At 62.4% G+C, this 26,773-nt stretch overlaps 2 protein-coding genes across 7 annotated transcripts in view; both read right to left on the reverse strand.

Annotated features, from left to right (window-relative positions):
* Positions 1–1,370: 1,370 nt before the first annotated feature.
* Positions 1,371–5,090, reverse strand: PABPN1L (PABPN1 like, cytoplasmic). The gene is made up of 8 exons (XM_032984804.2): positions 5,071–5,090; positions 4,363–4,537; positions 3,745–3,853; positions 3,217–3,281; positions 2,633–2,739; positions 2,459–2,546; positions 2,199–2,344; positions 1,371–1,438 (listed from the first exon to the last, which is right to left on the reverse strand). The coding sequence occupies exons 1-8, from the start codon at positions 5,088–5,090 to the stop codon at positions 1,399–1,401; spliced, it is 750 nt and encodes a 249-aa protein (XP_032840695.2). The 3' UTR covers positions 1,371–1,398.
* A 641-nt stretch (positions 5,091–5,731) lies between these two features.
* The window catches only part of CBFA2T3 (CBFA2/RUNX1 partner transcriptional co-repressor 3), a 35,732-nt gene continuing 14,690 nt past the window's right edge, over positions 5,732–26,773 (reverse strand). For 3 of the 6 annotated variants that reach the window (XM_042797641.1, XM_042797639.1, XM_042797642.1), the window contains exons 2-12: positions 17,837–17,983; positions 16,380–16,457; positions 15,123–15,364; positions 14,677–14,766; positions 12,778–12,959; positions 12,373–12,629; positions 12,182–12,267; positions 11,749–11,944; positions 11,559–11,627; positions 11,196–11,386; positions 5,732–9,633 (exon numbers count right to left, since the gene is read on the reverse strand). In XM_042797641.1, coding sequence (XP_042653575.1) covers positions 9,334–9,633; positions 11,196–11,386; positions 11,559–11,627; positions 11,749–11,944; positions 12,182–12,267; positions 12,373–12,629; positions 12,778–12,959; positions 14,677–14,766; positions 15,123–15,364; positions 16,380–16,457; positions 17,837–17,957 — 1,812 coding nt within the window. In that variant the 5' untranslated portion in view covers positions 17,958–17,983 and the 3' untranslated portion in view covers positions 5,732–9,333. Of the gene's footprint in view, positions 9,634–11,195; positions 11,387–11,558; positions 11,628–11,748; positions 11,945–12,181; positions 12,268–12,372; positions 12,630–12,777; positions 12,960–14,676; positions 14,767–15,122; positions 15,365–16,379; positions 16,458–17,836; positions 17,984–26,474; positions 26,582–26,773 lie in introns of those variants that run through there. The other 3 variants (XM_042797638.1, XM_042797637.1, XM_042797640.1) reach the window with 3 other exon arrangements.

Here is a 26,773-nt window from a genome sequence, read left to right on the forward strand (position 1 = left end):
AAGAGTTAAGGCCCCAAGATTTAAAAAAAAAAAAAAATCTTGAAATCTTAAGGAGAAAAAAAAATAATCAGTGGGATTTTTAGCCTGGCAAAGCTGTGAAAAGCTGCTTTAGCAATCAGTCACATCTGGGTTAGAGGAATCCTGAACCAAGGATCCCAGAAGATTAGTGTGAGAATTACATAATAAAACCAATTCCAATGCAGAACTTTACACAGTGTCCTGGTGTTCACAGCCTGCCTCCTTTAACAAAGTTTCTCCTTGAAAAACGAGCAGCTTTAGAGCTCCTAAACACAAAATCAGCAGGAAGGGGAAATGCCAGGCAGTGCTCGTTCCCCGGTACCCAGCTCCCGCAGCCCACTTTGGTCCTGACCCTCTAGTTCAGCTGGGCTCACACCATCCTAAAACCGGGACCTGGAGCAGGAATGGTGACAAGGACTAAAGAGGAAGATCAGACCAAATTTGCAACAGTGGAGATGATTTTGTAATACAGCTACTGCTAGAAATAAAGTAAAATGATGAGTTGGCAGCGCCCTTTGATCCCTGTAGCTTTGGAATAAAAGCAGGAGGGGGCAAGAGGGGGATTGCTGACTTCTGAAATAAAAGAGGGGGAAGAGTTTTGTGACACCCCAGTCTTGTTTACCATCACAGAGATACAAAGGCTTCCAGTGAAACCGTAAGGGATGCTTTTTCCCCTCCCTTGGTTGTTAGATGTACAACAGCAGCAGCGAGCTAAAAACCAGACCCAAAACACATCGTCAGGCTCCATCCTCTTCCCAAGAGCAAGGCTGGAAATGCTCAAGGCTGGTGAAAGAAAAGCTCCCCAGCAGCCTAGAGCTGCAACCCAAGACTTCCTCCGCTGATTTGGAGAAGAAAATAGTTTTTCCAAAGGTCTTGAGCATCTTCTTATAGGTAAGAGAAAGCAGCATCCAGGTCTTGTAGAAACATCTGGCAAAGCTGAGGGTGCTTCACAGGCCGAGGAGGACAGGTCTGCCCTCGCCGTGGGGTGGAGGGCATTTGGACACTTCAGAGCCAGATTAAACCCTCCAGTACAGCCCTTTTCTATGGGATGAGAATGAGACTTGATGGTCTGGGAGGGCTCTTCCCTTCCCAGGACAGAGTGCTTTCCAGAATGAGACTGCTCTTGATGAAGACAAACCCCTAAAGCAAAGCTAAGGCGAGCCCCTCGTGGGACGCTGGCAGGGATATGGCCGATGGAGCAAACCCAGTCTTCCCTCCTGCAGCCCAGCACACGGCTGCAGCACCAGTAATCCTCACAGCCAGGCAGATGGCATTTTAAAAATTAATCTTTTTTGGCTTGGGTAGGCATATTTCTAAATCTCTCCATTCCCATCTCCTCATTTCAGTCCTGTCGGCATCACCAGGGTGGTCCAGTCCTTTCTAGTATGGAAAATACCAAGGCAGCAGCCTTGCCCGACCCCTAAACAAAAATAAAACCAGCGTATTGAAACACAGGGGCATTGCTTAGCTGAGATATCAGCTGTGCCAAAAAAAGCACAGCTCCCTGCTCCCTTCACTCCTCCGAGAGCTGGGATTCACCCTTCTGCTCCAGCTAGACTAAACTCCCCAAAAAGATAGGGGAGCCCCAAAGGCAAGCACAGCTCTGGAACCAGTCAGGCTGGGAGTGCGATGCCCACCCCCCAAATCCCTGCAGGGACAGGGGGATGAGCAGTGGGGTTTCAGGTGTTTCTTCCTCCCACAGTGCCAAAGGGGCCGGGGCATCATTGAAGCTAATCCACAGTGAGCGGAGGGATGCACGAGCAGCAGGAGGTGTGCTAGAGGATAGCTCCAGGCCTGCGTTTGGGATGCTGGCACAGCAGCGTGGATGGCTCTGCTGTGCCATCACCGGCTGCTCACTTCAGTCCTTCCCCCCTCCTGGCTCCCCACAGTCCCCCCTGTCCCAGCTGGACCAGTCACCAGGCCCCCACCCCCCAGACACGGGGGTGATGTTAACAGCACGCGAAGGGTGGGAGACATTTCTAGCACAGGTCTCCGGGAAGATCCTCTTGCCTGAGCCCTTCTCCATCCTCCCGTCCACGCCAGGGTGGGAGGTGCAAAGCTAAGAAGCTGAGCACGGCCAGAGCGAGGGGCAGCTATCCCCACACCCTGGGGACACCCTCCTCCACAGGGGTCTTGCCCCAAATACACAAGGAAAACCCCACCACCACCCGGCCGCTCACCTGTACGTCCTCCCTCGCACCCTTGGCTGCTGGCCTCTGTAGTAGCCCCCGCGCTGGGCTAGCCCTCCCCGGGCTCGGAAGCGGCCCTGGTAGCCCCCACGGTCGGTGGTGCTGATGCCTGGCATGTTGGTCCTCTTGGGCAGCACCTGGAAGGCAGGAGGTGGCTGAGCCAGAGCTGCCGGCACCGGGGTTTGGCACAGCCCCACAAGGGGTGCTGGGAGGGATGGATGCAGCACCCCAGGGCCTCATCCAGCTCTTACCTTAATGACCCGGCCTCTGAACACGCTCTCGTCCAGCTCCACCGCAGCCTTCACCGAGCTCTTCTCCTTGAACTCGATGTAGGCGTACCTGCAAGGCGATGGGGTGAGCAGAGCCCCAGGCTGGGGAGCACAGGGCAGCGCCCACCCCCCCCAACACACACACACAGCACTGACCCTTTGGGATGCCCCGAGAACTTGTCGCAGAGGATGGTCACTCGGTTGATCTGCCCGCAGCTGTTGAAGTGAGACTCCAGCTCTTCCGCCGTGCCCCCATAATCCACCTGCAACGGCAGCCCCGGCCCCTCCAGCACCACCAGCCAGCCCCCCCCCCTCACCCCCCTACAGCTTGTGGGTCTGCATTCGCACATCACAGGAGGCAAAGGGCCCAGCTGACCTCACTCACACCTTGCCACCACAGCTCCACCAGCTCCTGAGGTTCAGGAGACCCATCCAGCTTGGAAACCCCAAATCCAAGAGACAGCTCCCCTCGCTTTGCAGAACAAGCAACATCACGCAACCCACAGCTTCCAACGGGGTATTTTGGGGAGCTGACACCTGCAGTAGATTATCTGCAGGTGGCTGAGGATCACGGGCAGATGCTGAGCCATATTCCCAGTCTGGGCTGGGCAGAGGAGAAGCATTTGGGATGGGACCAGCCAGCCTTTGGTGGGGGGGTAGATGGACCCCTGTGCTAGGGAACTCCGATATCCATCGGGCTGGGCAGCGAGGTGAGCCCTGCCCCAGGGTCTCCCACTTACATTGCCCACGTAGATGGATCGCTGGTCAGCCTCCATCTTCTCCTCGGTTGTCTTTGGGAAGAGACCTGCAGAGACAAGGGCTGGATAGTCACAGGAGTCCCCTACCAGAGGGACATCTGTCCCTGCAGGTCTGCTCCCAGCGTGGCCACCACCCAGCTGACACACTGCAAAGCTCCTCAGGTCCATGGTCATGTCCAGACATTCCCAAATCCCCACACTGCTGCTGCCTCCTCCATCCCCTTGCCTCCTCTCTCTTCACAAAAAAAAAAACAAAACACCCACAGGGTGACTGCTCTGCTAGTGCTGTTAGTGCTAAACTCAATTACTTAATTAAATTAAATTAATTCACTGCATCTTGGCCTGCACAGGTTGGAGGTAAGAGTGGATATAACCTGCACGAGAACCATGCCATGTCTGGGACCCCATTCCCTCACCCACCTTACGTGCCCAAGTCCAGCCACGTGCTCTGGCTTCAAGTGCCCCAGAGGTGTCCCTGGGGGCACAGCATCACCCAGGGACGGCCCGTACCTGCCTCCAAGCTCATGATGAGGTGACTCTCAGCTTCCAGCTGCAACTTCTTCTGCCTCTCATCCTCCTTCTCCATCTCCCGCACTCTAGCTTTTATGGCCTCCAGCTCCTGAAACCCAAACCAAGACTTGGGTGAGCAGCACACGGAGCAGGGACACCCCCACCCCAGGTTGGGACATCGCAGTGGTGCACAGCATGCGCCTCCACCAGCAGTGCCCTCCCAGGCTGGGGACAACAGCCTGTCCCACCAAAGGGGAGTTCGGTTCCCAGCTCCATTGGGGAGAAAAAAACAGGTAAATATTTCCTTTCCCACACCTGCTTGTGAAGCAGAAATACCCCAGCAGCACCAGAGCTGCCGGAGGGAACTGGAGGTTTAAGCTGGTGACAAACAGGAGCCATTTACTCTTGCTCAGCCAGGCAGACATCTCAGCAGTGAAAGCGAAGCAGCAGGATAGTGACAATTCAATTTCCAGCTTCTCAGCTCAGGGATTTTAACATCAGGGGCCCAATATTATTCTTATTCTTTATTTTTGGAAGCGCTTGAAGGGAGGTGTAGAAAGTTTCCCATTTCCTCAGAGAAACAAGGCAAATTGATTCCCCCCTCAGCCAGGCACTCACTGGGTCCAGCACTGCCAGCTCCTCTGCGCTGTTCCCTTCCAGGTGGCTCAGGTCCGAGTCGTCATCTGCAGCCCTCCGCCGAGCTGCCATCCCTGTCACACCCCAGGACACCTCTCCTGCTGCCAGGGACGGCGGGTCCTGCCACCAGATCCCTGAAGCGTCCAGGAAAAGAGGACTGGGCAGGAACAGGGGCAAAAAGCCATTAAACAACCAACCAGCCATTTAACACAGGCCCCAAAGCAGAGGGTGCTCCCAGCAGAAGGATGAACAGGTACTGCTGAAGCAGTTTGCGCGCCGTGCTGCCGGCAGGCTTGCAGCAAGACCCCAGAACCTGCAGGAGCGAGGGCTCCTGAAAAGTCTCTGCTTCCTGCTGAGCCACTTCCCACCTCAGGTGAGGGAGCAGGGGACCTGGAAGCAGCTTCCATTGGGTGGAAAAAAAAAACAAAAAACAAAAAACAAAACAAACCCAAACAAAAAAACCCAAAACCCAAAGACCAAAAAGCCCCCAAAAAACAGATGCAAGCATCACAGCCTGCTGGCAGGGAAGGGGAGGAAGAGGCAGGTTCTGCCTCCTCCACCAGCAGAGCTCTCAGGCCCACTGAGGGACAAACTCTCCCACTCACGAGTGGGAAGCTGACCCTGCTCCAGCCTGGGGAGTCTGGCACTGAGCTGGGCCCCACCCCGGTGCCACCCCCCCCCCGGGCCCACCTCGCCCGGCCCCCAGACATGCTGCGCTGCCTCCGCGGAACCGGCGGGACCAGCGGAGCGCCGCCACGTGCGCCTCTCCCGCCGCCACGTGCGCCTCTCCCGCCGGCGCGCCACTTTCAGACATCAGGAGCCAATCAGGGCCAAGCGCGCCGCCAGGCCCCGCCCCGTGCCGGCAAACGCGGGGGAGGCGGCCCTGCCCGGCCGTGATCCCGGGGTCGCCGGTTCGAGCCCCGGCGGCGGCGGCAGCGGACACGCGCGTGCACCCGGGAACGACACGCGTGGCCAGGCGGGGGCACGCCTCACCCCACCCCGTGTTTGGGGACTTCCCCCCCCCCCGACTCTCCTTGTCCACTGACCCCGCTGGTGGTGCTGGGGACCGCAGCCAACTCCCGGCGTCTCCCCCCGGCGCAGGGCGAGCAGCGGGGCACCCCGAGGGGGCGCAGCACCTGCAGCGGGGAGCGGAGATCCCACTGGTTTCCCTAGGGACAACCCTGAATGCACCCCCACTGTGGACACCCCCTCTTCAAAGCTGGACACGGGGCAGTGACCAACCCCAGGGCTATAATGACCCCTCTGAGGTTTGAGGGGTACGGGGTGCAGGGTGTTGCCGGGAGAGGGGGGTGAGGGCCCCCAGCACAAGCCCAGGCTACGGAGCCTCCAGTTGATATTAAATTGTCTTTATTACACAGATACAGAGTTAAGAACAGACATAACCTGAATCATAAAGTTTACATCTTTCACAGGTAAAACATACAGTACACTTAGAGAAAGCAGGAAACAGCAAAGGGCTGGGGGGGGGACAGCATGCCGAAGGAAAGTCCTACCACGTCACCTCTCTGGGCTGGCCCCCAAAACCCACGCAGTGGGGCAGGGCAGGCTGCTGCCGTGCCCACCCAGCCCTGGTGGGGGGCTCTGGTTTCCAGCCCCTCCAGGGACCCCCCCGTGCCCTGGCGTCCCCGTCCCCGGGGCTGGCAGGGTGACACGGGCAGGGCTTGCACGGGACCGGGGAACCGGGTGCTGCCCACACAGCTGTGGGTGTTGGGGGGGGACGGAGGCACAACACTTCCCTCCCCAGGGCCGTGGCGTTCGGTGGCATCAGAGGAGCCCCCGGGGCTGCTACTGTGGAGGGGACACCCCAGCACAGTGCCTGGGACCTGGGGACAAGGTGGCATCTTGTCCCCGATCTCAAACCCACCGCGATACAGCGGGGCACCCCGAGGAGACAGCGGGGGGACCCCCGCAGGCCTAGGAGTGGGGTGGCTGGGGGTTCTGGCAGTGATGGAGCAAAGCCCAGGCAGGGGTGGGACCCCCACCCCGGGGTGCCCAGCCTTGCCAGGACGTGGCACTTTGGTTTCAGCTGGGATTTGGGGTTGGGAATGCGAGGAAGCAGCTGGAGAGACCCTCGCCCGCCGGGGATGGGGCCACACTCGGTGCTGGAGGTCTCTCCTGCCACCTCCTCCAGCCTGGTGCTGCACCCAGCACCCAGCACCCAGCACCCAGCACCCAGCACCCTGGGCTCTGCCTCCCCGCGGGGACCTGGACCTCAGGCAGGCTGTCCCCAGGCCACCAACACCATCCCCCGGTCACAGCGGGGAGGAGAGGGGGGAAACCCAAGAAGGGGAGCTGTGGGTGGCCACGGGGACCCGTTCTGGCAGAGGGCTGTGCCTGGCACCCCATGTCCCCAAGCTGCCCCACAGCCACCAGCGTGGCCCCATCCCCTCGTCCCGGCTGTGCCAGCACCGCGCGGCTCATCCGTCTGCCGTCTCCCAGATGCCACCAAGCCACCAAAGGACACGGCTCGGGCACAGCACGGGGCATCCCCTGGCACGCCCCAACACCGGTTTGGGGCAAAACCCCACAAAAGCACCCACCGCTCCGGCCAGCGCCTTCCCGGCCGCCACGGCCCCCCCCGTGCCCTCATCGCTCCGGCCCCACGGCCGCACCGCCGCTGCCATCCTCCCCGCATCACTAATTTTTTTTTTTTTTTTGGGAAATATTACACTTTAAAGCTGTCGTTCTGGTTTGGACGTCTGCTAGCGCCGCACCGCCCGTCCCCTCCCTCCCTCGGCTTTTGGTTTCAATGCAAGGTTCTGTAGGGTATTTTTATTATTATTTAAAAAAAAATATATATATTAAAAAGAAAAAAAAAAAAAAAACAAAACAGAAGGGAGTGGAAACAAGAGCAATCTCTGTGGAAATGCTCTCGTCCGTGGTTTCCTGGCGAGGTGGAGGTAGAGAGGCAGAGCCCCAGCGCAGAGCAGGGCCAGGGACACACGGGGACACGCGGGGACACACGTGGTGGGAAGGGCAGGGACGGGACGGACACCCCGGAGAGTAGGCGGCCCCGCAGCAGGTGCATCTGCAATACTCTTATATATTACCTCTTCTCAGGAAACGTAAGAAAAATAGACAATATTACATATGTCACACCATAAATAAAGTGAACGGTCACTCGAGGGCCATCCGGTAAAGCTCCCAGACTCAGGGTGCACAGAAATCCCCCCGGGGACATGCACCGAGACCTCAGGGTGCACAGAAACTCCCCGGGGGGATGCACAAAGGTCTTGGGGTGCACAGAAACTCCCTGGGGGTGGGGGGGGGTGTGCACCGAGACCGCAGGGTGCACAGAAACCCCGCCGGGGGGATGCACTGAGGTCTTGGGGTGCACAGAAACCCGGCCCCGAGCCCTTCCCTCCTCTTCCTCCCCTACAGAAAACACATAGGATGGTTTTTGCAAATGCGGAAAAACTACAGCTCCTATCGAGCACACGACTTCTGTTCGCCTTCGGGCAGCCTCGCTCCCCCCACTCCACAGCCTCCAGCGGGTTCTCATCATCTTTTATTTGGCAAATGTCTCTTATTATTATCACTATCATTATTAATTTTTTTTTTATTTTTTTTTTTTTTTTGGACCTCTGCAAAACACTATTTACATTCACATTAGCATCCTGCCCCGCGCGGGGCTTCCCTCCTCTCGGAGCCGGGGGACTTTCCGTATTGCACTCCCGTCCTCTGCGCTTTGTACAACGATGTGAGAAATACAAAATAATCAACATCATCCTTGGCTGCCTCCTCGGCCAGGAAGGAGGTGGCGTTTGCTTTCCTTTCCTTTTTCCTCTTAAAAATCCTTGCAAAATAAATCCGACATGGGTTGTGGGAGCAGCCTGGCAGCAAGGGGCTGGGGGGGTCCGGCTGCAGGCAGCCCCCGACGGCTTCAGGAAGGGAGAAACCCAAAATCTGTCTTTTAATCTCTTTTTTTTATTCTCTTTTTCCAGGGTGGCGGCTGCGGGCAGAGGTAGAGATGTGCCGGCTCCGGCTGCGCCCACCTGGGCAGTTCTCAGCCACCATCTCCCCCTCCCTCACCTCGGGGGCTCGCTTTTTTTTTTTTTTTTTAAAAAAAAAAAATTTTTTTTTTTTTTTTGCTTTATTTTAATAGAAACTCTTTAAAGCCCCGGGGGCGCGTCCGTCCATCCTTGTGGGGAGAGGAAGGAAGCGACAACAGAATGAAACGAACTTTGGCAGTGGAGAGACGTTTGGATCTTCCTTGGTTTTGGATTTCCTTTGGAGCAGAGGTGAGTCTGGTCTGTTCTTGGCTAGCTAGCAAGGTAGTTACAGGTGAGCGTCCGTCACGCGGCTTGACTTGGTGTCATCTGGTTTTTGGATTTTTCTTTTTTTTTTTTTTTTTCTGTTCTTTTTTTTTTTTTTTCCTTTTTTACAATTTCTTACTTAAAGCCAAAGAGTCCGACGTTTTCTTTTTTATTTTCTTTATTTTTTTTTTTTTTACAAAAAAAAAAAAAAAAAAAAAGGAAGAGAAAGATGAAGAAAAGAAGTTTCTTTCCTCCTGCCAAGCCAGCCCCTTGGCAGCGCCGATGTGGGCTGGGGCTGGGCTGGCCTCTCCCCACGTCACTACGTGGTGAGGTTGCAGCCAAATCCCTTGTCTGGAAAGAAAAAAAGAAAAAAAAAAAAAAAACAAAAAGAAAAAACAAAACAAAAAAAAAACCCCAACCAACAAACAAAAATTCCCCGAACCACAATCCCCCAACCGACTGAAAACCAACCAAAAAAAAAAGCTGAAACAAAGACCGAAGAGAGAACAGAGAAGACCGGTATTTGCCTTAACTCCACTTAAAGCCCAGTTTGAGGATCCGTGAGGATTATTTGTGAGAGCTAGAGAGGTCGTTTCGGAGGTCACACGAGTCAGGTAGCTGAGGAAATTGCATCGAGTGCAGTCCGTGTCTTTTGGAGAGCGGCGGTAGCAGCGGCTCAGCGGGACGCGCTCTCCAGCGGAGCCGGGGTGGCCGGCGTGCCGGCGCGGGAAGCGGCCGCCGAGCCCGTTTCGCTGGGGCTACTGGCCACGGTGGCCACGCCGTCGGGCTGGCCAGGAGCCGGCGGTAGCCCCATGCCGGCGGCGGGGGCGGCGGGGGCCGGCAGCCCTTGCAGAGTCTGCCCGCAGACGTGGTGGTGCTTCTCCCAATCCTTGTGCTGGCAGAAGGAGCCGCAGTAGCGGGCGGTGTTGCAGCCGCTGCAGGTCTCGCTCGCTTTGCGCCCGCAGTTCCAGCAGCTCTGTGGGGAGGTAAAGATAAATGTCAGGCTCCTATAGTGCACCCCAATTCTGGATCGTGCAACCCCCATTCTGGACCAGGCATCTCTCATCCCAGACTGGGCATCACTAGCCCGGACTGTGCACCTCCATCCTGGATCGTGCACCTCCATCCTGGATCGTGCACCCCATTCTGGATCGTGCACCTCCAACCTGGATCGTGCACACCATTCTGGATCATGCACCCCCATCCTGGATCGTGCACACCATCCTGGATCGTGCACCCCCATCCTGGATCGTGCACCTCCATCCTGGATCGTGGATCGTGCACACCATCCTGGACCGTGCACCTCCATCCTGGATCGTGCACACCATTCTGGATCATGCACCCCATTCTGGATTGTGCACCTCCAACCTGGATCGTGCACACCATTCTGGATCATGCACCCCCATCCTGGATCGTGCACACCATCCTGGATCGTGCACACCATCCTGGATCGTGCACCCCCATCCTGGATCGTGCACACCATCCTGGATCGTGCACACCATTCTGGATTGTGCACCTCCATCCTGGATCGTGCACACCATTCTGGATCGTGCACCCCATTCTGGATCGTGCACTTCCATCCTGGATCGTGCACACCATTCTGGATCGTGCACCCCATTCTGGATCGTGCACCCCCATCCTGGATCGTGCACACCATTCTGGATCGTGCACCTCCATCCTGGATCGTGCACCCCATTCTGGATCGTGCACCCCATTCTGGATCGTGCACCCCCATCCTGGATCGTGCACCCCATCCTGGATCGTGCACCCCCATCCTGGATCGTGCACACCATCCTGGATCGTGCACCTCCATCCTGGATCATGCACCTCTATCCCAGATCATGCACCCCCATCCCAGACTGTGTTCCCCTATTCTGGACCGTGCATCACCATCTTGGACCGTGCACCTCCATCCTGGATCATGCACCCCTTCCTGGACCATGCACCCCCATCCCAGACTGTGCTCCCCCATCCTGGACCATACATGCCCATTCTGGACCATGCACCCCCATCCTGGACTGTGCTCCCCCATCCCAGACCATGCTCCTGGCCCATGTATCCCCATCCTGGATTATGCACTCCCATCCCAGACTGTGTTCCCCTATTCTGGACCGTGCATCACCATCCCAGATCATGTATCTCCACCCTGGATCGTGCACCCCTTCCTGGACCATGCACCCCCATCCCAGATCATGCACCTCCATTCCAGACTGTGCTCCCCCATCCTGGCCCACACATACCCATCCTGGCCCATGCACCCCCACCCTGGCCCATGCACCCCCATCCTGGACTGTGCTCCCCCATCCCAGACCATGCTCCTGCACCACACTCCCCCATCCTGGACCGTGTCCCCATCCCCAACTCCGTTCAAATCCCCTCTTCCTCCCGTCCCACACTGTTGCTGCAGCCCCCCTCCCCGCCCCGACACCCACTCTCCCACGCTGCCAACTCGATTGCAAAAGCAGCAGGTCCCAAATGCCCGTTCCGCCACCAACCCCGTCGTGTGTCCCCCCCCCCCCTCCCCCGACTTGCCCCCACCTCGCTCGAGTCCTCCTGCTGATTGATGACGGTCAGGGCGTCCTCGGAAGCCTGGCGCTTGGCCTCGGCCAGGGCTCGCTCCATCTTGGCTCGCTCCGTCGTGATCAGCTCGTGGGCTTTCCGCTCGGCGTCCGACACGGCCTTCTGCAGCTCGGACATGGCCTGACGCTTCACCTCGTTCACAGCTTCTTCTGGAAGGAAGGGCGGCCGAGCGTGGCACGGGGCGCTCGGCGGCAGCACCACGGGCGGGCAACCCCACCCTGCCCCCCGCTTCCAGCGCCGCCGGCACCCCGACGCAGCGCGGGGAGGGGATGCAGCAGAGACCCTGCCAACTCGGCGCACCGACGGGCGCCCCACACTCACCAGCTTTCCTCCAGATCTCCTCCGGCATGTACCCGGAGAGGGGCCGCGGCGCGAACTCCCGGTGAGCGTCTGCGAAGGAGAGGGGGGTGACGCCGTTAGGAGACGCCGTCCCCCTCCGAACGCACCCGCCGGCGCCGGCCCCCCCACCCCCCCCACCCCGCACGCACCCCGCGGCCTCGGGGGTCAATACCTAACTGGGGTGCCTCGGAGGCGGAGGAGCTGTTGTGGGGGCGGGCGGAGGGGGGGCTGCCTTTTTTCATGTCCTCGGCATCGCTGTAGCGCCGGATCCAGTGGTTGAGCTCCTCGCGGTCTGCCTCCTGGCACCGCCGCAGCACCGTCAGCGACCGGCGCGTCTTCTCCACCATGTCCATGATGCAGTTCAGCAGCTGCGGGGGGGGGGGGGGGGGGGGGAACATCAGGGTGATAAAGGGGACACGCACACTCTGCTGCAGGCAACTGGGGGGCTGCAGTGCCCAGCGCTGCGGGGCGGGGGGAGATTTGAGCGGTGCGAGGGGTGGTGTGTGGCTGCAGGGAGCGGAGGATGCTCAGGAGAAAAGCTTTTTTTTGGAGGGGGGGGGGGGTGTGGGGGTGTGATGATGCAGGGGTGTGGGGGCACTACGTACGTTGTTGAGGTGTTTCCACTCCTCCGCCCACTCCCGGTCGGTGAGCCGGTGGTCAATCACCTCCTCCTGCCGCGTCCCGTGCACCGCTGCAAGGCAAGTGGGGGGGGGGGTGGGGGGGTCAGCCCACCCCCCCCGGCAGTCCCCCCCCCCCCCTCCACATCCTGTGTCCCCTCCACCCCCCTGGCACTCACCGGCGGGCCGCTGGCGCTCGCGGAGCTCCCGGGGGTCGGGGTGCCGATAGGCGTCGCGATAGTGATGCGCCATGGCCATGTCCTCCAGGCGATAGTGCTGGGGCAGGGGGGGGGCGGCGGGGGGGTGCCCCAGCCCGTTGGGTGGGTGGCTCAGCCCGTTGCTGGGGCTGTAACGCTGAGCCGGGCTCATGGTGCACGGCCGCTTGCTGAGGTGCTCGGGGTGCAGAGGGTCTCGGTCCAAACCGTTCTCTTTGGTCCTGGGTGGGGGGAGAGGAGGTCGGTTCCCACCGGGCGCCGGCACCCATCACCCCGGAGGGGTGGGATGGTGGTGGGGGGGGTATCCCTGAAAAAAAATAACCCCCACCCCGCCCCCCCGCCCCTTCCAACTCCAACCCCAGCTCCTACCTGTCTGGCGTCCTCCTCTTGCCGCTCTCGCCCACCTCCAGGAGCAGCTCGGAGGAGTCGATGGGGGAGGAAGCGTTGGCGTCCAGCAGCAGCTGCTCGTGCTGGGCCAGGTACTGGGCCGGGGTCTGCTTGGCCATGCGGGCGCAGTGCAGCAGCTCCCGCTGCAGCAGCGGCAGGTTGGCCTGCGAGGGGGCCGGGGAGGGGACACACACACACACACGCTCACACACACAAAAAATCCAGTTCACGGCCACGCAGACCCCCCCGTCCCCCCGTCCCCCCGTCCCCAGGCAAATGCTCAGAGCCTCTTGCAAAGCCCGGCTGCCTGAGCGCAAGACCCCCCCTCCCCGGCACATCCCGGCTTTGCCCCCAGCCTGCCACAGTCAGGAGGCGTTGGGCTGGCAGGAGCCTTCCCTTTGGGGTCCTGCTCACCTTCCCCCCATGGGGTCATCCTCGCAAACCCCCCCCCTTCGTTACAGTGTGCCCGGGTGGGGGGGACACATGTGGCACCCCGCAGGGTTCGGCTACGTGCCGGCATGGGCACAGCTTCACCCCAGCCCTCCCTGCAGCCCTGCCAGGGGTTGCGGAGCATCAGCCCCTGGCCACGTCGGCCACCTCTGCCACGCTGTCCCCGTGGCTCTCACCTTGGGGGACCTGAACCCCCAGGCTGGGCAGCCCCCCCACCCCATCTAGCACCCATGGGGGCACGAGGACCGGCTGCAAACTCCCCACCCACCATGTCCCCCCATGGCACTGCAGCCCCTCGGAGCGTGCAGATCAGCAAGAATTAAGGAGCAGAGACCCTTTTTTTTTTTTTTTGCCCGGGCTCTCTGGTTGCCAGTTCTGGTTTTTCTCTTCAGGCAGCTGACCCACAGGCAAACCCCCATCTGCCCCACACGTTAACGCCCGAGCCCGAGATGCCGCTGCGGCGAGCGGGGCCGGACCCTCCCCAGCCGGAGGAAGAGGAGGAGGGGAGGGGAGGGGGGGGGAACAACCCCACAAAAACAACCAAACCCCTGAGTCTGGGAAGCACGCCGAGGCCGGCTGGTTGCAGTTAGGATAATGAGAAACATCTGGAGCCGGCGGTGGGAACAGCTGGGAGCGGGGTGCCAGGGTCGCCAGCCCCCGCGCACTTGGCAACGGGACAGCGGGGACGGCTCCCAGCCCGCCCCGAGCCACGGGGCCACCAGCACCCACTGGGACCCCACGAACCGGGGATACACCATCCCCCTGCTCCCGCAGACCCCGTGCTCCCCTGCAAACCGCGGCAGGAGGGGTGAGGGGGCTTTCTCGTCCCCCCCAAACCCCCCCAGCTCAGCCCTGGCGCGTTTCAACTCTACCAGGAGCAAACGGCTCCGGCAGCTTTGCAGGCAGATTCCTGCGGCGAGCACAGACCTCCGCTCCTGGGGGGGGCTGGGGATGCAGAGGTGGAAGAGGGGCTTTTTTTTTTTTTTTTTTTTGCACTTTTTCATTATTCCTCTGCTAACGAGGGCCAGGCGATGCCGGGCTTGAACATCTGCCGGCAGCGCCGGTGCCGCCAGGCGTGCCAGCGGTTGGCAAATCCCTCCGGAGCAGGGTGACAGTGCAGAGTCAGCGCGAAATTAAAAGGCAAATAAAACAAAACAAAACGAAAAAAAAAAAAAAAAAAAAAAACCACCGAAAAAAAAGAGGGATTTTTAATGAATTGCAAATGGTTACCAGCTGGGCTGAACCCCTTGCTTTATTGCAAACAGCCCTGGCCTCGTGTGACTCCACATGTGCGAGGAGCTGGGTGCGCAGGGGGGGACGCACGTGCCCCGGGGGCACCCTGACCCCAAAGCCCCCCCCCCGCCTCCCCGTTTGCCGGCGATACCGATGGTAACCCCGACGTCCCCGCGGCGCCCGGACTGGGGCACCCACCTTGAGGAAGGGGATGACGAAGGGTCGTAGCGGGAAGTTGGTGGCCTCCTGAAGCTTGGCGTGAAACTCCTCGATGGTGAGCGTGGAGTTCTGCGGGGGACAGCTCGGGCTCAGCACCGCCAGGCACAGCCCCACGCCTGCCCTGCACCCCCCTGGGGGATGTTTTGTTGGTTTTCCCCCCCATTTCTGCTCCTCTGCCACGCTCAAGGGACAACCATGCTCAAGGCTTTGCTGGCGATGCCAGCAGCTCAGCCTTACACTGTGCTGTGCGGATCCCAGGAGACGCCGGAAAAAAAACATTTTTCCAGGATTTAGGGGAATCCAGCACCACCAGGACCCTCTCTTTTTATTTCTCAGCATCTCCATCCCACAAGGAGAACACAGGCTCCCCAGACACGGGCATCGCCCCGCCAGCCACCCCCCCCCCCCGCGCCCGGCAGACGTACCACGAGCCCCAGGACGAGGGTGCGCACCCGCTCCCCGATCTCGGGGGAGATGTCGTTGCCGAACTGCTGCAGCGTGGTGAGGAAGCGCTTGAGCTTGGAGAGCTGGCGGGCACCGCAGGCCGGCGGGAGCTGGTGGGTGGAGAGGGAGGCGGTGGAGGAGGTGGCCGGCCCGTTGCTGAACCCGTTGGGGGTGGAGGGAGCCCCATTGATGGCGGTCGGCGAGTGGCTGCTCCCGTTCATCACTGGGGGGGGGGGGGGGGTGGGGGGGTGGAGAGAGGGGACAGGAGGTCAGAGCGGGTGGCCGTGCCTCGGCACTGTGGGGTCAAGGCTGGGATGGGGGGACCGGAGCATCCTGTTGGGTCCCACGGGGCTGGCAACCCCCCTGGGAGGGATGCTGCTGCATCCCTGGGGCCGCATCCTGGCCCGGTCCCCGGTGCTGCGGAGGGCTGTGAGGAGGGATGGGATGCAGCACACGGCCCAGCGCAGCGAGGACCCGATCCTGCTCCTCAACATTCAACGCAGCCAAGAGAATGGGCTCCATCCTGCCCCTCTGGGAGCTGCTCAGCACCCCCCAGGGAGAAGCCACGAGCATTTCCTCCAGAGCCCAGCTGGGCTTAGCAGCACGGCGGCACCTCTGGCCCCACCGCGCAGGCGGGGAGGTCGAGAGCTGCCCAGAGCACCCCGCGCCAGGGATGGGGAGGGGACACCCCACCCCCCCCCGGGGGTGCCAACCTACGGCACGGCGAACCCCTCGCTCCTCTGCCAGCCCTCCGCGCGCACCGCAGCGACCTTCCCGCTGCCGGCACGGGGGGACGGCTCCGCGTCACCCCATCTCCCAACCGCGGCACCCAGGCACGCCCCGCGCCCGTCCCCGCGGCGCGCCGGGCACCCAGAGCCTGAGATCGCACTAACCTTGGGGTGCCTGGGCCCCCCTGCCTGCTTTGGGGGGCTCCCGCTCGCTCTACGGCCCGGCGGTATCGGCCGCCCGCTAAAGAGGTGCCGAAAATAACCCGGTGGCCACAACTGCTTTTATTCCCGTGACAGGTGCGTTACTAAGTTGGACGCCGCACGTGTCCCTCAGCCGGGACGGGGTTCGCATCCCCGTGACCCACCGGGGCAGGGCGAGGGGCTGGTGCGGGGGAGCGCACCCTGCCCAAGGCCCCCCGCCTCCGCTTCCCCGCCACGGCGTCACCGTGCCCCCCCACGGGACCCTGCACCTCGGGTCTCTCATGAGAGCGGATGCTTCATTTTACTTACAAAGACAGACCATCGACCATTTCAAGCAACCATGAAAACGGCCGCGAGGCAGAAACGTCGGAGGGCCAGCGTCTCGATCTGCAAGCAAAATAAAACACGCTATGATGAGAGAGCAGAGGGGGCAGCTCTCGGCCGGGGGGTCCCTTACGGGCAACGACGGCGGGGGCACGCGTGCCACGGGTGAAGCCACCTGGACCCAGGCACGCCGGGGATGGAGCCACGTCCCTGCATCCCACGGCAGCCGGAGGGAAGGTTCAAGGGATGCTCGGCTGCCTACCACGCTCCCCGCGTTTCGAGATCACCCCTGCACAGCCCCGGCGCGGGGGGTGGTTTACAACATTGCCCCGAGACCAAGAACAACCGAAACACCGTCGCGCTCCGGGGTGAGCCAGGGCGGAGAGGCTGCCCCTGAGTCCCACGCCGAGCCGAGCCCAGGGCCCCGATCTGCCACGGGGCTCAGATTAAAAAGTAAAACCCCTCAGAGCGCAGCCGAGCGCGAGCCGATTTCTAAGTCGAGAGCATCTGGCCGGGAGGGCGGCAGAGCCACGGTGGCGAGCGGCGGGGGGGCTGCGGCTCGGAGGCGGGGGGGTCGTTTTGGGGGTGTTTCCTTCCCCGCTGGGGTTTCTAAGCGAGAAGCAGCTACAAGCAAACCCTGTGAGTGCACGCGTGCCCGGGATACGTCTCGGCGGAGCTGGAGCAACCTCTTGGCATGGTCCTGCCGGGGGGGGAGCAGCCGCCCGCCCGGATCCTGCCCCGCGTGTGCCTTGCCCGGCCGTGTGCCGGGGCGGTGGCACCGGCACGGGCACCGATCCCCGGTACGAGCCTTGCGGGCGCGCAACGAGCCCACGTGGCACCGGTGCAGCCAGCGCGTCGGGGTTCAACGATGCTACAGAGACCGAGGACTCGGCCCTCGAGTCCCCGCTGAGTCCCCTGATGCCACCACGCTGTGGCCTGGGTAAGGCAAGGAGGTCCGTGCCGCCGCGGATGGCTGTGACACCGCCCTGCCACCGCCGGGTGCCACGCGTGGACGGGCAGGCAGGTCCCCACGCGCCTGGGACCCACAATGGGGCCAGCTCCGACCCGTGGGGACTCTCCCAACCCGCAGCATCCTCCTGCAGGATAGAGCGCCCGGGGCCACCCACTGCCCTGTGCCACCGTTTGGTGACCCCGTGGCAGGAGACCAGGACATCCCCGTCCCCAAACACTTGGCGGGGCACTGCTGGCGACGGGCAGTGCCACCGCAGGCGCGTGCGTGAGCTGGAGCTTGGGGTGCGCACCCCAAAGCCCTTCTCCGGTGCAAGGACGGGGGATGCCACCCCACGGCACGGCCAGCGCCACGCAGGGGTCCGAGGACGGCGCTGGGCCCGGGCGCAGCGTGTAACCCGGAGGCGAAGGGAGCCGGGCAGCCTCCCTGCCTGGCACCCTGTCCCCGTCCCCGCCGGCAGCCCGGTACTCACTGGTGTTTGGCGTGAAGGAGGGGTGGCGGGTGGCTCCCTGCGTGACGGCGGGCGGTGGCGGAGGCATGCTGGGCGGCGTGGACCTGGACTGCGTCTTCACGTCGGCCGGCGAGTCGGGCATGGTGGCGGCCCGCGTCTCCGCGTTATCTGCGGGGAGAGGGCACGGGGCGGTGAGCGGGGTGAGCGGGGACCCTCAGGGACCTCGGGGTGGTCTGGGTGTCACTGCCGGGCAGAGCTCAGGCGCCGAGCCCGGGGTGCCGTGTGCCTGCAGGGTGGTGACCGAGCTCCCCTGCACCCGCACGGCAGTGGGGGACGGTGCCCTGTGCCCGGCGCAGGTGCGGGGTGGTGGGTGCTGGGCCCCACGCCCGGGGCACAGCCCGGCCCCAGCACACACAACCACCGTGGGAGTCCCCGCAAAGCCATTGCTGTCACATCCCGGCGCCTGGTTACCTGCCCACATCTCGGGGAACCCCCGGTTGCCCGTCCCCGGCGGCTACGTGCTGGGTTGCCGTAAGCCCAGGCGGGGATTACGCACAGGCAGTAAATCGTGGTGTTTGTCACAGCCAGAGCGTGGTGACAGCGGTGTGACCCACCGCCGGCTGTCCTCCCGCAGCCCCGGGGACCCCCGCGAGGCGCCGGATCCCACAAACCGGGGAGCGCGGGGGGGCTCCCCGCCAGCACCGCGCTGGGCTCCCCGCCGCCGTCGCCGCCTCCCTCCCACCGCCCTGCGCTTGCAACCCCAAATAACACGCGGCGGCGGCGGCAGCATCCCCCAGGGGGAGCGTGCCAGCACCGTGTCCCCCCTCCCCATCCCGAGACGGCGGCGGCACAGCCCCGGTGCCAGGTTTCGGCCCCGCGGCTGCCGCGCCGGGAGGTGATGGGTGGCCGCAAGTGCCGGCAGCTGCGGCGATCTGTCAGCGTGCCCGAGCCCCCGCCGCCACCGGCCCCAGCCAAAGAAGGAAGAGGCCACCGTGGCCACCCCCCAGCCCCGCGCCCGGTCGGGGTCCCCGCTGCGCCCCGGCACGCTGCCCGCCAGGCCAGGCTGATAAACGCTAATCTAATATGCATGCTTAATCCGCCGCAACTGTTGTGAGATTAATTGAACTCTGCAAGAGCACATTGTCCGGGCTAAATAAATCCCCAGCAAGATGCTATCGGGGCCGACGCCGCGCGCGGGGGACCAGGAGATGGGACAGCCCGTGGCAAGCACCAAAATCTTGAGCAGTCACCATCGTGGTTCCACAGCATCCTCCGGGACGGCTCCGGCACCGTGGGAGCATCCCTCCCCGCCCACAGCACGTTGTAATCCCACAGACACCTGGATGTGCAAGCTCCTGTTTCCCTTCCCTCGCTGCCTTCTCCCACCCCAGCCACAGGAGAAACCCCGCGCCCGAGCAGCATCCCTCCCTGCAAAACAACGGTTTGTTTACAGGGCCTGCCATAATCTGAAAAACCACCTTTTCTTTTCCTTTTCACGGACGTGCCCATCTCCGGGCAAGGCTTCTCCAGCCTTCCAGGCTCCCCTCGTTAATGATCAGAGCAGGATCCAGCCCCGACGGCAGAGGATGAGCTGTGAGCGTGCACAGAGCGTGACCCAGAGCGGGCGGCTGCATCCGCAGCGCCTCGATCCGCCGGGTATCCACAGGATCCCACCTGGGCTCAGCATCCCCCGCCCGGGCATCACCCGCTGCCCAGCTCAGCAAAACACAACCTGCATCGCCCCTGCCTGCCAGCTCCTGGGCGCAGCGAGCGCGGCGAGGCATCGCAGCACGCTCTTCACCTCTGCAAACGCTGCAACCGCCCGCGCGCTCGGCCCGAGGCCCCCAATCCATGCAACGCCCGCCGGGCGCGGGGACACGCTGCACCAGCTTGGGGACAGCGGCTTGGGGACAGCGTGGCAGCGTGCCCAGCTGAGGGTACCCGCACCAGCTCGGAGAACCCCCCCAGCGCCGAGCGGCTGCGCCGGCCGGTTTGGCTCTGCCGCGGCGTGCGAGGAGGGAGGAGGCTGCAGGCTGCGAGATGTTCATCCAGCCTGCATCCCCAGCCCTGCCTGCATCCCCAGCCCTGCCTGCATCCCCAGGACCATCCCTGCCTGTTTCCCTGCCCCTGCCTGCATCCCTGTCCCTGTTCGTGCCTGCATCCCCAGCCCTGCCTGCATCCCCATCCCTGCCTGCATCCCCAGGACCATCCCTGCCTGCATCCCCATCCCTGACTGCATCCCTGCCCCTGCCTGCATCCCCAGGACCAGCCCTGCCTGCATTCCTGCCCCTGCCTGCATCCCCAGGACCAGCCCTGCCTGCATTCCTGCCCCTGCCTGCATCCCTGTCCTTGTTCGTGCCTGCATCCCCAGCCCTGCCTGCATCCCCAGCCCTGCCTCCATCCCCCAGGTCCATCCCTGCCTGCATCCTCATCCCTGCCTGCCTTCCTGCCCCTGCGTGCATCCCCAGGACCATCCCTGCCTGCATCCCCATCCCTGCCTGCATCCTCATCCCTGCCTGCCTTCCTGCCCCTGCGTGCATCCCCAGGACCATCCCTGCCTGCATCCCCAGCCCTGCCTGCATCCCCATCCCTGACTGCATCCCTGCCCCTGCCTGCATCCCCAGGATCATCCCTGCCTGCATCCCTGTCCCTGCCTGCATCCCTGTCCATGCCTGCATCCCCATCCCTGCCTGCATCCCCATCCCTGCCTGCATCCCCAGGACCATCCCTGCCTGTATCTCTGCCCCTGCCTGCATCCCTGGCCCTGCCTGCATCCCCCAGGTCCATCCCTGCCTGCATCCCTGCCCCTGCCTGCCTTCCTGCCCCTGCCTACATCCCTGGCCCTGTCCCTGTCTTCATCTCCATCCCTGCCTGCATCCCCATCCCTGCCTGCATCATCATCCCTGCCTGCATCCCCAGGACCATCCCTGCCTGCATCCCTGCCCCTGCCTGCATTCCCATCCCTGCCTGCATCCCTGCCCCTGCCTGCATCCCCGGCCCTGCCTGCATCCCTGGCACCACTCCCACCTCCATCCCTTTTCCTGCCTGCATCCCCAGCACCAGCCCTTCCTCTATCCCCATCCTCATCCCCCTCACTGTCCTGACTCCGTACGCATGCCCACGCCGAGGGGAAAACACAGACACACTCATTCTGGCACCAACACAGCTTTTCCACAGCTTCCCATCAAGAGGAAAGTTTCCACGAAGCTGAGCAAGCACCCGGGGAAACAGGGCCTGGCTCTGTTTTTCTTGTCTTTTCCTTTTTTTTCTCCAAGTCATAAATTTTCCCCGAGGTGTTTGCAACCCAAACACTGCTGTGCAGGCACAGGGACCAGACATGGCTCCAAACCCGATGGGATTTCTCAGTGCCTGCGCCCAGAAATGCTCAAAACAAACAGAGCTCGGGATGCCCGCAGGATCCGGCCACAGCCGGAGCGCCAACCCAGGTCCTTTGCGGGATGGAACGAGCTCCATGGTGGGTGAAGAGGATTTTGGGGGACACCCTGCAGCCTCCCAGCAGCACCTCCAAACAATATTTCCCCAACACGACTCAAACTCTGCTGGAATTTTTTTTTTTTTTTTTTTTTTTCTTTCTTTGGGGTAATTTGTCCCAGCCGCTCGGGGCTGTGTCTGTTTTCCTCCATCTGGTTTCCATTAGGCCTGTGCAGCCCAGATGAATAAGTAATAATATAAAAATAAAAGGATTAGTATTTTCTCCTTGCCTGGCGGGAGCAGGCTTCCCCCGCCCTGCCTCCTGGGGCCAGCGGATGCCGGACCCCGCACACCCCCTGCGCGACCCCGAGCCCCCCCATTTGTCACACCGGAGGGTTTAACCCCGGGCACGGTCCCCGCTGTGGTGACATGCCAGCGCGGCCGCTACCGGCTGATAAAGCCTGGCTTAGCCCCAGCTTACCCGCGGCACCCGGCCCCGCGCCACTCTGGCAGGGGTTTGGGGTTTGTGACCCCACTGGGCACCTGCAACCCCCAAATCACGCCAAGTTTGCCAGCGAGCACCCATGCATGGCACCCTGCAGCCTCAGGGACAGGTTCCAGCCTGGAATCTGCTCTCGCCCGTGGTCCTGGGGGGGCCCAGTCCCGCTGCTGCAGGTTGTACCCCAGCCTGGGGTACCCCCTCCTCACCCCCCCCCGCCAGGGAGCAAGCGGCCCCGGCTCTCTGCAACCTCGGGCAGGGAGCCACTGGGGATGGGGACAGGGCTGCGTCAGCCCCGGGGTGAGCCCACTGTCTGCGGGGCACCCGGGCTGGCTGCTCTCCTCTCCACCTTGGTGGGGATGGGGAGGGCAAGGAGCTGCCCTGGCTGCGGCCATCGGAAAGCTCCAGCTTCCCGCAGCCCTCCCCACCCAGGCCAGGCAAAGACGGGGTTAAAAAGGAACGAACAGCCCAGCATCCATCCTTCATGCTCTCCAAATGGCCACAAATGAAATCCAGATGCTGGAGGCCACGGTCTCCCCCCCCGAAGCCAGGCTGCCTCCGAAACAAAGGCAGGCAAGAATTCCTGCTCCTCAGCTGCCGCTGCCTCGGGGGCCAAGAACAACTCCCCAGTAAGATGGGGACCGAGCGGTCCCAGCTGGAGCACGTCAGGGAAGCGGGAATGCCGGCCACGTGCAAGAGCCTGGCCGAGGTGGTGGGAGCTTCAGGGCACTGTCGTCTCCATCCTCCCCCTGCAGCCATCCTGATCCCTTCCCCGGGGACGCGGTGACAATGGGGGGTAGGTGACAGCAGGCGGCTCAGAGGTGGCACATCCCCGGCGGCACACGGAGCGGGAGAGAGCAGGAGAGCGGCTGCGGGGTGCTGCCCACCCCCGGCACGTTTGGGGGATCCGAACCCCGGCACTCATCAGCACAAACGAAGAAATCTGATTAATTAAACCCCCTGCACAAGATGTAAATGAATCCGGATCCAGGACTGGGAAGCTCCGGTCGCAGGGAGCGGCTGCTGCAAAGACGACGGGACGCAGACGTGCCCGGGGTGCCAGGGGAGCCTTGAGGGATCCTGCTGGGATCTTCGCCGGGATGCTCGTGCCCCGATGGCACAAGCCTTGCTCTGCCCTGCTCCTCCAGCCCACGGGCGTGGCAGCAGCCTGGCCCCACGCGGGGGGGATGGCCCCACGCCAACCAGCCCACGGGTTTGGTCATTGCCCCTGAGGTTTAGTTCGGCTGCTCAGCTGAGCAGGACCTGCCCTCTGCGGCCGGTCGGCGAGCCAGCCTTCATCCCTGCCATCCTCACTTTGCCCACGGGTGTCTTGGGATGGGTCCCACGCCGCTGCCCCAGGCCGGCCGGGACGCTCCCCACCCACCCACCGCCGGGAATAAAACGGGTTTCACTGTGCTCAGATACACCCCGCTTTGCTTTGCGTGCCCCCCAAACCCCATCGCACGAGCAGCTCCCGGTCACACCACCACCAGCACCCCGGGGCCACCCGGCGGGGACCCCAACGCCTGGTCCCCCCCTTCCACCTTCCCCCAACGCAGTGACAGCTCTGCGTGGGACATCAGCACCCCTGGCCACGCTCACCCACGCACCCCGAGCCCAGCAAACCCCGTTTCTCAAGACACAACCAGCCAACCAAGGACTCAAAGCCGCTGCCTCGGCTCCGCACCGGCGTGGCCAGGGAGGAGGGAGAAGGGTTTGATTTGCCTCAAAACAACAACAACAACAACAAAAAAGCCAAAAAAAAAAAAAAAAAAGCAGCGCCCTCTCTGTTTTACAAGCCTTCATTTGCTATTGTTTATGTAAACAGGTAAATTGTTTCGTATCTCAATTAAAAACATCTGCCACATAAATGAATACCAATTAACTCATCCTGTTTTTAATTACTCTGTTAATTACACACAGGCAGCAAAAAGGATGGCAGGGGAATAGGGAAAGCATGCTTACCACCCCCCCTTCCCACCTTGCTCTTGGCAAGGATCCGAAATGTGCCCAGATAATGATGGATTAAGGTGGCTGGTGAAAACGGTGGCTCGTGGCCAGCTCCGGCGTGGCGGCTCCCTCCCGGCCCGGCTGGGTGCTGCCGGGGTGCCTCACGCGGGTATTTCCTGGCACCCTCCCGCGAGGCACCTCACCACCCCATTTCGGAAACCCCGGGCCCCATGGGACATGCCAAAGCCGCCTGCGTCATCCCCCCTGTGCCACCGGCAGGTTACGGCACAGCCCGGTTGGCTTCCCCGGTGCCAACCCCCTGTTTGGTCTCAAAATGTGTCCCGGGGGAGGAAAAACCTCGGGAAGCCAAAGCGCGCGGGGAGGGCAGGAGGATGGAGGAGGCCTCGCACGGATGGCATCCTCGGGGACCAAACGCATCCCCCCGGGGAGCCCTCCTGCCACCAAGGGCAGCGCCTCGGCGTAGGCACTGCGGCACGGCGTGGGTGCCATCCTCAAGCCGGGCCGGAGGCGATTGCCAAGGGACCCCGGGTGCCGGCAGCCCCTCGCCGCCCCCCTCGCCGGCTGCGGGAAGCTTTCCAAGCGAGCAGATGGGGCAGGGGAGCGGCGGCGGCGAGGAGGAGAGCAGAAAAGGCTATTTTCTCACGCTACATATTTTACAAGTCGAACATTTTGTGCATTTCAGCCTTGCCTGGAAAAGCATCTCGGGCTCAGCCCCGGGACTTGACGTCGGAGCCTGTGATTCAACAGCGGCCGGCAGCGACACGGCCGGCCAGCGTGGAGGGGGGGTCGGGAAACGAGGGTCCCCCCCCCTGCGGAGGGTCTGAGTGGGGGGTCCCCGTGTCCCACTGGTGCTGGAGGAGCAGCAGGACAGCCAGCGACCCCCGCCAAGCCCTGCCCGCAGCGTCGCACCCCGGTGCCACCACCTGACTCGTCCCCCCCAGCAGCTCAGGGGGCAGCGGGGAGAGGTGGGCACCCGCACACCCTCGCCGCTCCCCAGCTGCCCTGCGCTCCTGGAAATTAAATATACTGGCTGAACACCATGAATAAACAGAGTGCCGTGGCCAGCCCGGCACACCTGGAGGCATGTGGGCACCCGCAGTGCTGGCCCGAGCTGCCCCCCCTCCCTCCCCCCCAGGAAACACCCACGTCTCAGCTGCAAACCACCTCCCCAGTGCGAGGGCCACGGGTGCGTCACCGCGGCGGCCACGCTGGAAAGGCAACCGATCCACCAACGCGTTGCCAAAGGGGCACCCCGAAACCGGCCCGATGCCTCTGCTGCGCAGCTGGGTGCTCTTCGAGGGCAGGGAGAGGTTCGGGCGAAAATTTGCGATTTTTACAGCCACCCAGCCACGTGCACGGGGACGCTCGTGCCCAAAGGTGGCTTGGAGGGCTGGAGCGGGGACAAGTGGTACAAGGAGCCAGGGGACTTGGGGCATTCTGGAGGTGGGGGGGAGGCTGGGGAAGGGAAAACATCCCCTTCCACACGCCAGCGCCGGCGGGGAGCTCCCTGCAGCGTGGGAACGTCGAGGCACAGCCGGCTCCCTGGGGACCGTGGGCCGGATCCTGCCCTGCAGACACCAGCACGGTCACAGCTCCGGGGCGGTGCTGAATCCAGCCACGCATCCCCACCGTCTCAGGGCTGCTGCCTTGCTGACTCTTTGTCTATTTTTTAATCACGGGCTCCATTTCCAGGCAATTTTGCCCACGTGAGATCGAACGAAGCAACACAGGAAAAAATATTAATGGGAATTCTGCAAAATAAACAGGAAATCCCTTGGATGTTTTCTGGAAATGTTGGTCAGCATCTTCCAAAGGAAAGCTGCAGGCTTGTCAAGGTGGGGTTGCCCCTGGGGAGCCTGAGCACGCTGGGAGGGACGGCAGAAAACAAGCTTCAGGAAATCTAAAAATAAACCCCAAAGCGGGCAAACTAATGCCTGGGCAGGGGGCTTCTCCTCCTTGCCACCAGCCTGGGCCTGCCCTGAACCGGCCATCACGAAGCTCTCAAGGGCTGCCCCAGCTTGGGGACCCCCCCGACACCCCGTCCCCAGCCTGGTGGGGCAGCTTAATGCAGCTCCCGCCCGTGGTCCAGCTCGGAAAGCACAAGGCAGGGCTGCAGCAGCCCACCCACATCCCCTCGGTCCCGGCAGCAGCTTTTAAGCCCAGCTTTGCACCGAGCTCAGCGCTGCAACCCAGGGGCTGCCCCAGCTCCCTCCCAGACCCCACTTCCATGGCAAAGCCGGACGCCACCGCAGCCCAGATCCTGCCCGGGGTTTTCCACGCTTGCAAACCACCGTGGCTCAGAAGCAGAAATCTGGGGAAGGGATGCGGGGGGCATGTCAGCAGAGACTCGCCAGCCCCAGGTCCCCCGTGGGAGCTGTCCGAGCCCCCCGCCCCAGCATGTTGGCTGTGGGGAGCCCACCCCAGCCGTGCCCACGGGGCTGCCCCCGAGCCCGAGCGTGCTGCAGCGATGGGCAGAGGCTGGGGGGCTGCTCGACCCTCCCAACGCAAAGCAGGACCGAGAGCCGGAGTATTTTTCCATCCTGGAAGTTCTTGATGTAAGAGGTAAATCCTGCACCCACACGAGGCCACAGGGTTACCCTGCCCAAAGCCAGCTCCCACCCCGTGCCGGCACCCAGTGCCACGGGAGAACAGCCTCTCCCTTCTCTACGCATCTTGGCTTTTCCTCCCTACAAACCAACATCTGCAATCACACGTTTTTCAAACAAAACACACCCAACATCCCGGGTAAAACCTTACCTGCCAGCGCAGACACCGGCCGGGCCTGCTGGGAGGCAGCAGGCAGGGAAGAACCCCTCGGCACGGCCAAGTTCATCTCTGCTCACCTCCCCAGCCACAGCCAAAGCAACGCTCAAAACTTCTCCCTGCGTGGAAACGCACCGTGGGGGCCCTGCCTTATCCACCTCCGGCGACCCGAGCGCCCGCCCCGGGGCGACAGCTCGGCCCCACGGGGCTCCTCACGCGAGGACCGTGGGTGTGGGGGCTGTCAGCATCCTCCCCGGCTCCTGCTTCGCGTTTGCCGTGGGGTTTGGGGACGG

Source organism: Tyto alba, unplaced genomic scaffold, assembly GCF_018691265.1.
Source record: "Tyto alba isolate M040663 unplaced genomic scaffold, T.alba_DEE_v4.0 Super-Scaffold_26, whole genome shotgun sequence".
Lineage (NCBI taxonomy): Eukaryota > Metazoa > Chordata > Aves > Strigiformes > Tytonidae > Tyto > Tyto alba.

Excerpts from the sequence above, each read along its gene's own strand:
- PABPN1L (XM_032984804.2), bottom strand. The coding sequence starts at position 5,090 with ATGTCTGGGGGCCGGGCGAG. Across the intron at positions 3,854-4,362 it reads AGCTGGCAGTGCTGGACCCA|GAGCTGGAGGCCATAAAAGC; the intron begins GTGAGTGCCTGG and ends TTTGGGTTTCAG. Across the intron at positions 2,740-3,216 it reads GATCCATCTACGTGGGCAAT|GTGGATTATGGGGGCACGGC; the intron begins GTAAGTGGGAGA and ends CTGCCGTTGCAG.